We start from the raw sequence: 14,396 nt of genomic DNA, 5'->3' as shown, positions 1-14,396 counted from the left end.
TCCCAATTAGGGGTATAGTGGTCCCGATTCATGCAGACACCTAATTTTACTTTAAGTTATACCTGTCATTTTCTTATCCGCCGAAAACGACACGGACGGATGATTGACAGCTCTTAACTTTAGGAAGAATGAGTAAATGAATGAATAACCCGGGCGAATCAAAAGGTATTTCGCTGATATGCAAACCGTTTGACGTGTGCTGTCAACATAATTCTGTCGGGTTATTGACCAATGCAAAATTTTTAGACGGTTGTTTTAGGTTTGTGCTTAAAATTGACGTGTGTTCCATAAATGTTATGCTTGTTGATTACCCGTCCCTTTCCTTTTATACGGATAAGAAAATGACAGATATAACTTAAAATAAAATTTGATGTATGTTTTTACTTTATTAGTATGTTATTAATAGTACGTTTTTTACTTTATTATATTTATAACTCACCCTGAAGTCGAAGTACCCTTTCATGCCCTTCTGGGGGTCGAAGTTGAGAGCGACTGCGCCAGTCTCGATATTCACCAAAAACGGCGACACAGCAAGGTTCTCCAGCCCTTCAGTGAGAGTCTGCTTCACTTGGCCTATCAGGTAGTAGGAGATCTTCGCGTTGTCACCCTCGTCCAGATCTATAGCCTGGTGTGAGGACAATATGGTTATAAAATGATTGAAAAAGAAATACATATTGAAGATATTACTTTTTCGTTTTTTCTTGACCCTGAGAATAAAGCCTATTGCAACCTCTATTATTTATAATTGTTTAGATATTTTGTCCTTAAGTTGTACAATGAAATATTGAACTTTTTCGCCTATCTTTTTGCTGCAGGCGTATGGACCTTCCTCAAGAAAGTTTTATCTCCCAACAGGTTCAGTGGTTTAGACGTGAATACGTAATATTTTCAATAACACAAGCATATCAAAAATTAAATTAAATTGGAGATGTCCTTAGAAAAGGTTCAGTACGATCTACTCTGACCTGCGTGCGTGTGTAAAACGATTGATGAATGTTGAGGAAGCAAGAGAAGTGTGTCAGGATCGAAGCAAATGGAATTCCATAGTCCCGGGGTAAGCACCCCGGTGGGAAATAGGTGTCAGTTTATGTATTATGTATGTTTATAACAGCCTCCGTGGTCTAGTGGTTAGAGCGTTAGGCTCACGATCTGGAGGTCCGGATTCGATTCCCGATGGAGACATTGTCGAAATCACTTTGTGAGACTGTCCTTTGTTTGGTAAGGACTTTTCAGGCTTGAATCACCTGATTGTCCGAAAAAGTAAGTTGATTCCGTGCTTCTGAGGGCACGTTAAGCCGTTGGTCTCGGCTATTAGCCGTAAAAACACCTCCACCAACCCGCATTGGAGCAGCGTGGTGGAGTATGCTCCATACCCCCTCCGGTTGATTGAGGAGAGGCCTGTGCCCAGCAGTGGGACGTATATATGCTGTTTATGTATGTATGGATGTATATATCAAAAATTACCTTAACGTGCATGAACTCGATACCAAAATCAGCTTCAGTAGTGATGCCTCCAGTGAATATCTTGCTGACAAACGTCGGAGCATTGTCATTGACATCTCTCACTTGCACAAACACCGTCAGAGTGCTAACCCCGTCGACGTCGGGTTGGTAGTTTGGAGACCCGATACAGTCTTCCGTCGCTAGGACTACTAGTGTGTAGTTGGACTTTAGTTCTCTGTCGAGATGCCGTGTTGTTGTTAACCTGAAACCGAATCGAGCTATAGTTGTACAGTTTTACGATTGTAACAGGACAGAAATATAGATTATAGCCAAGTGCGAAAAAGTCATCAAGAGTTTGTGGGTGTAGGCATGTATTTCAGGAAATTTAATGAATAATTAAAACACATAAGAACGGGTTCTTACCGCGTTTAAATCAGGAGGATCGCGGTTTTATCGGGAGTCTCATATCCCTGATTTAAACGCGATAAGAACCCGTTATTATGTGGTTTAATTATGATAATAACCGCGTAAACCTAAAACAATGTAAAATTTAATGAATGCTCAACCATCTGTGGCAATCACTTATATTTAATTAAATGGTGTGTTCACATGTCCACAATGTGCCAAGCATGTGTGTGTGTATCTTTCCCAACAAGATTGACTATATCAGCCACATGCGATCACATGAATTTCGGAGTTGAAGCAACGCCGAAACCGGCTGGATCAATCATCATATATTACGGAATTTTCCGTCGCAAAAGTATAGAATTGAAAATAATTTAAAAATACCCAAAAAAGTCATCAATTTGCGACGGAAAATTCCACTTGATATGAACTCAGAACCATGGTCTGAATCATCCCTCTCAGTATTACGATGTCACTAACACCCTGTATAGCTGTTACTCTGCGCACTCCGATAGAGACAACAACGTGTGTTTACTACCTACGTAGTGCCTGCTCTCATCTATGTTTTTTATTTGCTCCCAGAACAGCATAGAAGCATCATTATAAGCTCTCATGAGAGTGTTTATTTAAACCGAAAATGGCATCTGTACGTTGTTTACATACGCAAAGAAAATCTGAGCGTATAAATTAGATCACAAGCGTCGCTGGAAATCGATCGGTTTATTTTCATACGATGATTTATGTTAAACCAATTAGGGAAGTGGTGCCGACCAACTGTCCGAGGAATAGCTTACATGCACATACAGTCATGAGCAATATAATGCTTTATTTTTATTTATTTATTAAAGATTAATATGTATACACTTTGGTACCATGTCACATTAACTTTTTTGACAAATTGAACTGTAAGTCTCACTAAATGTCAAATATGTTAGTGCGACAGAGTCCTAAAGTGGGTACATTATATTGCTCATGACTGTACACACCATCTAATTTTATGTTAAGCTATACCTGTCATTTTCTTATCCGCCGAAAAGGAAAGGGACGGATAATCGACAGGCATAAAACTTGTGGAACACACGGCAATTTTAGGGAGAAATTAAAAAAAAAAACATTTTATATTGGCCACAATAGCCCGACAGAAGTAAGTTGACAGCACACGTCAAACGGGTCGCATAATTATGAGCGAGATGCCTATTTTTTATGCAGCACACGGAGGGAATGAGATTTATGTATGAAGTGTCCGGGTGTGCTTAATGTGTTCTTCTAATTATTTAGTTCTGCCCATCCAGAGAACATGACGGGGTCGAGTATAGTATTTAAGGCCGTAAGGCTCAGATTCCTCCTAAATCCAAACCTCATTGTTAAACTATTATGTATAGAAATGCTTACGAGGTTAACCCAAAATGGGTAACTATACTACAAAGTTCCAAGTCTTAACTGTGCCAGGCTGCAATGACCTGTTTATCAATGATTTTATTTATTTACACACAATCCACCGATTATGTGGCCAAGGACGCCACGTGACGAGTGACGTCATCGTGTTATTGATTTTACAGTAAACACACAATTTATACGGCGGATAATTGACGTGAAACTTCTGTTTTTGACACGGGTTTGATTTATTTTTATGATTTTCTTTTTCAGCATAACAATAGGTTAATGAAGAAGACGGGTGGTTGTAGTGAATTTTGATTCGCTTTTAATTAGGACAGCTTCTATGGTCTAGTGGTTAGAGCGTTGGGCTCACGATCTGGAGGTCCGGGTTTAAGTCCCGATGGGGACATTGTCGAAATCACTTTCAGGCTGACCTTTGTTTGGACATTGCAGGCTTGCAGTGCATTGGGCCGTAAATTAGCTCCACCAACCCGCAGTGGAGCAGTGGTGGAGTATGCTACATACCTTCTCCGGTTGAAGGAGGGGAGGCCTGTGCCTAGCAGAGGGACGTATATAGTGTTTATATTATGTAATGTGTGTTTAAATTATGAGTGAACATTTTACGTTTGAAGATTCAAACAAATCTTTATTGCTTTTGAACTTTCGGACATTTTCCCCTGACCGCAAAGGTCAGTTAGTACGACTATTCCGCGACAAGGACAAAAGCCAGCGATATATTACGATATAAATATAAATAAGTATACAAATGCGACAACTTACCTGTGAGTATTCCTATGCAGCTCGAAGGCACCATCATTACCCTCCACTATATAGTAACACACTGGCAAAACCGGCTCATCTCCTCTATCTATCGCATCTCTCTCTATAACGCTCGGTAAATACACCTCTTGTTTCTCAGTATTCTCTGTAAAGTTGACAAAGAGGAGTCTCTCTGGGAAGCGCGGGCGGTAGTTGTCGACGTTTTGTACGTAGATTGTGAGGTCTAAGTCTGAGCTCAGCGGTGTAGGCAGACCCAGGTCGTAGGCTTCGATTCTCAACTGTGAATGGAAAATTATTTGCAGGTGTCTCATAAATTAGAATTCACCTATACGCGTAGTACACGCCTATACTGACCCTTTATGGGACTCTCAACTAAATTTTTACCAATGAAAACCAATTCTTCGTTAATGTTCTGTAAATGATAAGGGGTCTCAAAATTAAGATAATAGCGCTCGTTGATGAAATTGGTTAAGTTAGTTAGTTTACCTACCTATAGCTATTGATAGGTAGGCTACCTACAGTTAGTTATGGGTAGCTAGAGTTTAAGTTTTAATTCTTTGTGATTGTTAAGTTTGAGAATATTTACTGGAATTAGCTTTAAGTAATCTATTTCATTATTTGTAAATTGATGTAGTTATTTTTATTTACATACATACATACATAAACTCACGCCCGCAATCCCTAATGGGGTGGGCAGAGCCACAAGTAATCAAAGACAACTTGCAGCCACTGTTGATACGATGTCGTAAGCTGGATATGATGAACCTTATGGTGATAAGGGATCAGCCTATCGCCCATAACATTAGTCCATCATGTTAGAGGACACAATCCCTCTGTCGGTTTTTACGACATGCCCGGGAAGATAAGCAGCTGAACGTTGTTATTTTTATTTATACTTAAGTTAACCAAAAGATCTAAGATCTAAAAGGCCGGTCGCGTTTTGGATCCATTTCGTGCGAATTATATTCGTATAATTAAGAGCACTATTCTATGACGCCAAACTGGCAACCTCACCTGGTATACAGCCTGTATGTCCCGGTCCAGCGTGCGGGCCGTGCGCAGCGCCCCGCTGGTGGCGTGCACGGAGAAGGCCCGCCAGGCGCCGGCCGCGTCGCGCCGCACTCGGTACCGCACCGCGCCGTTAGCGCCTATGTCTGCGTCTATCGCGCGGACTTCCACCACGGTCGTGCCTACTGTTGCGTTCTGTTCGGAGACAAGGTTTATTGTTAAAAAAGTGTGACCTTAGTTCAGCAAACGCCGACACATCTAAATAGCTGCGGAATATTGACGAGTCAACCCTGGAGGTAATTGTTTACCCTGTCGTTGAGAGGTCTTGCCAAATAGGAATCAATTCTTACCTAAATCTACCAAATTTCTTGGAAATCATTCATTACTTGGATGGAAAAATGGGAGCCGCTGAGTTTTCTCATCTTTAATTTAGATTAAGTCTTATAATTCATAGTTGAATAAGTGTTACTACATCTAAGTCCTGATCATGCCTATTAACTTTCTTGGCATTCACTATTTGGCTGGATGAATGGCTAACGTCAACAGCTATCACTACTGATCACTCTCCAATTTTATTTCCTAATCTTAATTTCGAGTGAGTGGCATCTGAAAATTGGCGACATCTGACTCGGTTCACCCCAAGAGCTCACCGCGGGCACCTTGATGGTGACGTTCAGCGGCGGGTGCAGCTGATTATTCTCCAATTGTATCTCCTAATATTATCATCGAATAAGTGACATCTGAAAATAGGCGACTTGTGACCCGGTTCATCCCAAAAACTCCGAAAACTTTATACAAAACACCTCGTTTTACACAGACATTATACATTGACGTTATCCTACACGCGCATCTGTGTGCGACGTTTGACGCTCATACGATTGAAGACTAAAGTAAGACCGAGGGGGAAAACCTAGCTCAGCTGCTGGTGGGGAGCGGAGAGTTGCCGTTCTATACATAGTATTAGTCCGCATTCTATGCTAAGAGCTCACCTCAGGCACTTTGATGGTGACGTTCTGTGGCGGGTGCACGAACACGGGCGCGTGGTCGTTGTAGTCGGAGACACACAGCGGCAGCTGGCCACGGGCCACGTTGGCCGGTGAACCCAGGTCACGCGCCTCCACCACCAGCGAGTAGTTGCCAAACCGGTCCTTGAGCGACTGTTTCGCGAATAAACGACCCGTGTTCGCGTCCCCGCCGACTTGTTCGAAGCGGAATAGGTCTGTGGAAGAAAGAGGAGTTACAGACTTATTTTTGTTTTGCCGTAACTTATTGTAGATTTGTCGCATATGGCTTTCACTACTTGGCCGGAAAAATGTGCCAAAAAGGCGTGTAAAAAGGCGCAAAAGTTATGTATAGAGCTTTATAACCTAGCCTTTAGGCAGATACGACCAGAATACAAGAAAGAACAATTTGAAAAAAGCAGCCAGTGCCCATACTTTTTGCAACAGGAACATTCCTAATTTGGGAACACTCCCAGGAACGACACACCATTGGTTCTCAACGTACTGGCAAGTTTAAAAAAATCTCTCTTCTCGTCTCTTCGGTTCTTGATTCAGACATGTCTTGTAGGTCCTGAAGAAAAGCAGACCTATAAAAAAATCAGTCCTCACCGTGTCCTTTCCCAGCGACGAGGTGGAACTGCACGCGTCCATTGGGCAGCGAATTGTCGTCGGCGTCGGTGGCCGACACCGCCACTATCGGCTCGCGGTGGTTGTGGAACTCCGAGATCGTCGTGCACTCCGAGGGCAGGTGGAGCACCGGAGCGTTGTCGTTTACGTCTTCTACGTGGACCCTGCATTGAGGATAATGATGCTTCTGTAGTAAGTAGTCGTTAATGAGTCACGTCAGGGGCTTTTGGCGGGTTAATAATAACCCTGAAACTAGAATCCCAAGCGCACACACGGTGTGCGCACTCTCATAGTACTTGGAAATTTAGGATTGTTGCGTATCCACGTGGGAACGCGTCCTAAGTGCGACCGATGTTATGAATTGGATATTACCTAAAGGTCATATTATAAATTATAAAATCTGATTACTAAATAAAGACTCATCTGACTACATTTACACTAACAAAAACATTTCCTTTTTTCTATTTAACTTATTTATGTATGTTAATCAACAAAGACGTAATAACAAGTCCGACATTTGATCACGTTTTTCTAAGATTAATGCGTATTTTCATACAAATTCCGTAAATTAGTAATTTCGTGTATTGATGTTTAGTAAAAAGTAACTGATTTGACTAGTTGGAAATTAGTCTATTTCTGCTTGAACTTACACGAGTTGCCTGAAGGCGTTCCTGCTCTCCCCGCTGAGGTATCCGAACTGGTAGTTGTCCCAGGCCTCCACCACCAGGTTGTACGTGTGCTGCGTCTCGCGGTCCAGCCAGTCAGACACTGTCAGCGCGCCCGTCTCCGCATTTATAAGGAATTTGCCCTGTCACCATAGAATGTATACTGTGATAGAATGAATTGCTTTCCTAATCTAATCTAGCCTACAAGATCCCATTGCTGACGCTGGCTTGCGGTCCTGTGCGTACTTCAGCCAGTTCCAGTCAGTATATTTTTTTCATATACTTTGTTTTTTTATATATTTATTTTCATGTTACGTAAAAGTTCCTTATATTAAATAAGTCGCCAAACTGGAGAGTTTTCAAGAAGTTTCTGTTCTTCGCAAGTATCTCAATAATTCATAGTGTTAGGTACATAATGTTTATTTTTTGCTTTTGTAAAAAAAACCGACCTATCAAATCTAGAGGTTAGGTAAGAGGACCTTGTAAAAACGGGATAACGCAAGGGAGATAAGTAATATTTTTTAATTTAACAAAATTACATTAAGCCAAAGATGGCTTATAATTGAAAACGAATTTATTTTCGGGTTCATAATATTATACATTGTTTTAAGTTTACGCGGTTATTATCAAAATTAAAGCACATAATAACGGGTTCTTACCATTCGGGTAACTCCGGGGTACAAGGGTTCATGGCACTTGCAACAGTGTCGAAATATCGGGAGTCTCATATCCCCATTTAAACGCGGTAAGAACCCGTTATTATGTGCTTTAATTTTCATAATATTATCCTCTTGGCCGAAAAAAAATGATTTAAGTAAGAACTTTAAAATTGGTGATTGAGTTGGGAATGGGACTAATAAGGCAAATAAAATGGGGATAATACATACACACAGGCATAAGATGAATCTATTTCCCGTTGGGGCAGGCAGAGACCACGGAATTCCACTTACTACGATCCTGACACATCTTCGCTTCCTTTACTCTTTCAAAGACTTCATGCATGCTCGCCGGTCTAGAGTAATATTGACCTGGGTAAAATACCTAGTTAAAATTATACATATGAATTTACCTGTGTAGACATCCGGTCTAGCAGGTAGGTGATCTTGCCGTACTCGCCGGAGTCAGCGTCTCGTGCCACGATGTTGGCTATCGTGGTTCCGGGCTCAACGTCCTCGCGTACGCGGTACTCGAACGCTGACGGCTCGAAGATCGGGTTATTGTCGTTCTCGTCCAATACCTGTATAAACATACCACAAGCTTTTGTTTTCTTTTTTCTATGTCACTTATTTATGGATTTTAATAAAGAAAAATGGTATAATAAGTGCGACATTTTGTCACGTTTTTCTATGTCGTCACAGGTTGATTTTTCATAAAAAAATGCATACTGTCTGCAAAAATGCTTGCACGCTGTTTTCATGTTTTGACGTTTAATAAAAAGTAACTTATTTGACTAATTGGAAACTACCCTATTCTTCATTATTTACATATACGCATAATAAGCGGCTTTATATCTGCACAGGCAACTTTAGGGAATAATTAATAATTTAATGATCTGTGAACTTCATGTATATAATTGTTTGTGTTGGGAATAATAAAGATTTTAGAAATTTCAGCATTTGCACCTGTATAAACAAGTCGGCGACCGAGTATCGGGGAGGTACGCCGCTGTCAATCGCCTTGACGGTCAGGTTGATCCACGGGTAGAGCTCGTGGTCGATCTTGTTGGCCACCACCACGTCGCCAGTTGTACTCTCTAGGTGCACAAGATTAAGGAGGTCTACGGGACCTGAAAAGTTGGGTCCTGCTGAGAAAATTTTGCAGACGACGATTGTTTCAAATGGTTTTTGGAGCCATTCATCCATAAGGCAGAACATGTAGCAAGATTTCTTGCGTTCAACACGCGTTTACTGCCAAAAATCATCCTAAGCAGATGTGGACTTTTTGGATAGATGAGTTTAGAATAGTTTTTTTTTTTGACGTGACTTATTGTACATTTGCCGCAGATGGCATTAACTACTTGGCCGGACAAATGGGGAGCGCTAAAGGCTCTCACCCGGTTTTAGAATAGACTCTAAATTAGTCACTCTCTAGCGTTTCATCCCATATTCAATAGGATACAAGTTTCAATAAAACGATTATTTCTTAAAACAAGTACTCTAAGTAAAATGTCTGGAAACGATGGAGTACAATAAAGTTCTCTCAGTTGAAGTCCAGTCTGAGAGCGGCCAAGAGGTGAACGCTCTACCTATGACTCAATGGGAACAACCTAACCTGTAGGACAGTTCTGGTTTTTCAGAGAGCCCCCTCTCGTGAAAAAGGCCACATCAAAAAAAAATAATATAAAAAGCAAAATTGCAAATTGATATTTGCGCATATAAAAATAAGTGCGCAACGTTAACAAATGTCAATAGCAATATTGCTTTAACCCTTTCAGCGCCAAGAGTTTTGATCAAAAACGTTCACCACACGCCACGTCATTAAATTTGGTTGATTTACTAGTGTTGGCAATATTGAATATCGATGTTTTAATTTGTAGTAAATAAATCATTTCAGAAATATATATATATATATATAGTTATTTTTAAGTTTTATGGGTTTTATTTTATTTTAATATACTCCTTGAAACATTTTAAAATGTATTAAAATCTCAGTGGCTTATAAATACAATGAACAATCCCAGAATTAATTATGATATTAGTTGCACACTACGTGTCTGATATATCAGACATTGGCGTACACATAATATGAGTGAGAGTCTTAGTGATGTAGCAACTTCCGGTCATAAACTTCGATACCTTACGAAAGAGTTACAAAATGCTACATCTCCCACGTGCCTACGTGACTATCTTGAATCATCTGGGAGTTGTCTGGAAGTGTAATTTTTCGTTTTCATCGCCTCATTTTTGTTTTTTGTTTAATTAAAGGTAAGTTTTTCTTTGTAATTTGATGAGTTATGATTTTCAATCATTTTTGTAGTGAAAGAATGTAAAATAAAATCCCGTAACAGACTTCATTCGCGCAGGCGCGGTCAAGGTCATGTGTGTGTACATCGGAATTTCTAGGAACTTCGGTCGTTGACGGCCGATGCGGAATCGACATTTTGATCGTAATTTATCGATATCTCTTACCCTCATTATACAGCACTAAATAAACAGTTCTAGAAACATCCATCGCTTCTGACGTCACTTCCGTGTCTTACATATCAGACGTTGGCGTACGAGACTGATGCATGATGGTGTCGCTGTAGTGTTGTGCCGTGCAATTTAGTAGATGCGATGCAAAATATAATCCAAAAATAAATGAATTTTCTGTGGCGAAACTTGGTAAAATTAATTCACACTGCAAAGTTTTATGCCCAAAACAAAAAACCGTATAAGTTTTACTTTCTGATGTTCCTTTGTTATTGGTACTTATAGTACCAGATTTCTGGTAGTGATCAACATCGTTATGTAGGTAACATCACTACGTGTCTGACATATCAGACATTGGTGCTGAGGATTCAAGTAAAAAAATCGTCGTAAATAGCTTATAAACATGGTTTGTTATTAATGATTTATTATTTAAATAACATTGTAATACATTGTGAAATTGATATTTTTCAAATAACTAAACTATAAACTGTCTGAGAAACGAATGCATGTGTCCTTAGATATTATAACGATACGAAAAAATACAGTTAAATTGGTCAAAAATATTTGTCTGATATATCAGACTTTGGCGGTGAAAGGGTTAATATATGAATTGCTTCGTTGCGGCTTTTTAACCCCTCTGATCTGATGACAGAAGCGACTTATATAAACTATTCAAGGTCGATACAAGATTTTTGATTTAAAGACTGAAGAGTACCTTACCTTCCAAATAATACGTCATGGTTCTATTCTTATCAGCATCATCAGCAATAACAGTCGCAATATGGGCGCCGTTCTTAGAATTCTCAGGTATGGATGTCTTGTAGAATGGCTTCCTGAACTTAGGATTGTTGTCGTTCTCATCTTCCACCATGATGGTGAGTGTAGCTGATGCCGTCTGCTTCGGACCAATGTCGATGCCCGCCATGTCTTCCACTGTGATCACTAGCTTTATCGTTTCGACCTTTTCTCTGTCTATTAATCTGAAAAAGAAAAGAATTTGGGACATATTCTGGAGAAAAATGTTCTGTCTTTTGTGTTTGGTAGACCTATCTTGGAAGTAGCTTCAGGAAGATAAACTAGATAAAAAAAATTTGCTTCTTTTCGCCTTTATCCTTACCTGGAGTTATTTAAAAGTGCCATCAATAATATTTAAAATTCATATAGCGCGACCGTCTACCTTACCTTCAATATTATCGTGTCCGTCTTATGTCATCATTGAACATATAAGATCATCAGGAAATAAGAAATTCCCTCGTTACCTGTCAATTTTATATGACCCATCCACAGTATTTCGGTCGACATATTATCGCCCAACGTTATATTCAAGATCAGCATCGACCCAACGTGAATTCCGCGGAACATCATTTGTGGTTCACCTTTACAATATTTGTAATAAAAGTTTGATATGGAGTTCTATAAAATGGGTATTCAGTGGGCGTTCCGTTGTTATTAACAGATTGGGAACGCTCGGCATAGACTATTTTAAGTAATATCATCAGGCAATATGACTCACCTGACAACCTTCAAAGAGCCATCGATGTGGTTCAAGTCCCACAGTGCGAGGTAGTCGTACTCGCTGGTAGACACCGGTATACCATCCTCGTCTCGGCCCACGCTCGCAGCCTTGTCTATGGAGTACCGCAGGACTGGCTGCTCGTCCGGGTCGTACGCTTGCGCGCGGTAGATGAGGGTCCCAACCTGAATTTGAAAGATTTGTGTTGCTGTTGCAGTTACATGTCATTTCTTCTCCTCAGCCATAACACCTTGCGAAACGACGTGCATTCAAAAATTTTAAATTAACCTTCAACAAGTTTATCCATGATAATTACGTTGGAAAAAAGAATTTGTAGGAAGAATTATTTTAGAAAAAAATAACTGTGTTCAAAGAGTTTATGAAGAGGACGCTCGGCTTATTCTATTTGATTGACACACAGATTAGATGGTACTACAGAAGGAAGTTTTTTTTAATAGAAGCATTCATTTTAAACCTACTTCAAAAGAGGAGATTCTCTCATCGATGTATTCTTTTTTATGAAGTCTGAATAGAAAGTTGATCTAAATGTTTCTTTGCCTCTTTAAGGGCGTTTCGATAAACCTACTTTGTGATGCAATATGTATTTTCTTTTAGTGAACAATGTAATATCAATATTAGGCTGTATGGTAGGTATACTATCTTTCCATCTTACTGTCAAATTCAGGGGTAAGGGGATAGCGCGCGGACTGTCTCGCTCGCAATTATGCGTTAGGCAGCAGGGGGGTGTGCAGGGGGGAATTTAAGATTCACCAGAATATACCTGAGTATTCTCCTTAACGCTAACGGTCCCAGGTTCGACGAACACAGGCGGCTTGTTGTTGACGTCCACTATAGTTATGTTCACCAGTACTGCCGCACTTAGTTGTTGGTCACCTATCCCTCCGTCTAGCGCCACCTGTCGCGGGTTATTGTAAGGGACTCATTACACGGTCAATCAATTCCATCAGTCATGATAGATAATCTATCGAGTAATTATCGTGTAATATGATGTGTGACATAAAGTATCAATAACAAAAATGTGGGTATTTTGTGTGCGGTACGGTGCATGCCGTCAACAGCTTTTTCGTCAATCAATATGACTATGGTAATTGTTTGACGCTTGTGTGACCGTCTAGTGGACCCCTAAGAAATTGAACGATGCTAGGTTTTTATAAATATTTAGATTGCAATGGGACAAATTCGCTTTATTACAAAACGACTAAAATAATACTAGGTTTTAAATATAATCCGCGCCACGAAAGTTTCGCGGATGCGGCGCTAGTATCGCAGATTCTGCATAGAATTATTATAACTCGTCAATTAGTTCCATTAAAGCCCGTGGACTTTTTTCTTAGCGTGGACTAAATTTTAAGCCTGCTATTATTATCTTTAGTCATCGTTCTGTAATAAGTCGGATTAGGTTAAGAAAATACTACTCTGTGAAACTGTTTGGATTTGACAGATGATTGTATATTATACGTACCACGGTGAGAGTATATCGGTTACTCTTCGGGTTGGTCTTGTCAGGATCCAGGGAAGACCCGTTAGCGACAGAGACAACGCCTGCAAACGTAATGCTTACATTATTAATTGCTCTATTTATGGATACCTATTTGGTGTCTATTTAAGGAGATTTTTGTATGGCGTGTTCCATTTTATTCGCTCTAAGCTATTGCCTATATTTCTATCCTGTTTATACGTACGATTCCCGAAATCAAATAAGTAGTATAGTTGATGCATAGAACAAAGAACAATACTGCGTATAGAACGGACACTCCTCACACCAATTCGTATCGGTGCCGAGCTAGGTTTACCTCACCGTCCTGCTGGGTCTCACTTTAGACTAATGGCTATAAGCCGTTAAGGAGTGAGGGAGCGCATATAGACTGCGTCCCGCTCGCACTTACGCGTCAGGCGACACACGGTAAGATCGAGATTATTGTATTGAGTGTCCGGGCTGCGATTAAAAAGTTTTAAATTATATTATATTTTTTTAAATTAATTCAGTCTTTTTGGTGTGTTTCCAAAAGGTAGCTAGGCTTATTAATAGAAATATAAAAGATACAACAAGTGGCTCAAACATCCCCCATTTTACCAGTTCGCGAGTTCCAAACAAACTTCCAAAAGCCCGATACGTACCAGATCGTGAGTCGATTACAAACTTGTCTCCCGCCCCGCGCTGGATGCGGTACACCACGCGGTTGTTAGGAGACGACCCGTCGCTGTCGCGAGCTTTCACCTGTGAATAACCAATGTATCAGGGGGAAAAATCACTAAAATCCGTGGAGGTGTGGGGGAGGAATCGAGTATCCTATATATGTCACGCTACCCCATTGCATGTTGGTAGAGGTTTATGGGCTAACTTTAACGTGCCTTCGGAACCAAGGTGACTTAGCCTGTCCTAGCGACAGATTTCGACAATGTCCCCATCGGCAATCGGAGCCGT

The 14,396-nt window shown here is 40.3% G+C and overlaps 1 protein-coding gene across 1 annotated transcript in view; it reads right to left on the bottom strand.

The window, feature by feature from the left end:
• Positions 1–14,396, bottom strand: part of LOC126368359 (cadherin-23) — a 56,554-nt gene that overhangs the window by 5,397 nt on the left and 36,761 nt on the right. Inside the window, exons 13-26 of the mRNA XM_050012278.1 lie at positions 14,090–14,189; positions 13,434–13,513; positions 12,732–12,866; positions 11,951–12,135; positions 11,158–11,417; positions 8,929–9,092; positions 8,376–8,543; positions 7,292–7,449; positions 6,624–6,805; positions 6,003–6,232; positions 5,020–5,208; positions 4,006–4,283; positions 1,465–1,705; positions 440–625 (exon numbers count right to left, since the gene is read on the bottom strand). Of these exons, the coding sequence (XP_049868235.1) occupies positions 440–625; positions 1,465–1,705; positions 4,006–4,283; positions 5,020–5,208; positions 6,003–6,232; positions 6,624–6,805; positions 7,292–7,449; positions 8,376–8,543; positions 8,929–9,092; positions 11,158–11,417; positions 11,951–12,135; positions 12,732–12,866; positions 13,434–13,513; positions 14,090–14,189 (2,556 nt within the window). The remainder of the gene's footprint in view (positions 1–439; positions 626–1,464; positions 1,706–4,005; positions 4,284–5,019; positions 5,209–6,002; positions 6,233–6,623; positions 6,806–7,291; positions 7,450–8,375; positions 8,544–8,928; positions 9,093–11,157; positions 11,418–11,950; positions 12,136–12,731; positions 12,867–13,433; positions 13,514–14,089; positions 14,190–14,396) is intronic.

This window comes from Pectinophora gossypiella, chromosome 7, assembly GCF_024362695.1.
Source record: "Pectinophora gossypiella chromosome 7, ilPecGoss1.1, whole genome shotgun sequence".
In the NCBI taxonomy this organism is placed as follows: domain Eukaryota; kingdom Metazoa; phylum Arthropoda; class Insecta; order Lepidoptera; family Gelechiidae; genus Pectinophora; species Pectinophora gossypiella.
Note: the sequence above shows the minus strand (reverse complement) of the source record. Positions and strands in the feature narration are given on the sequence as shown.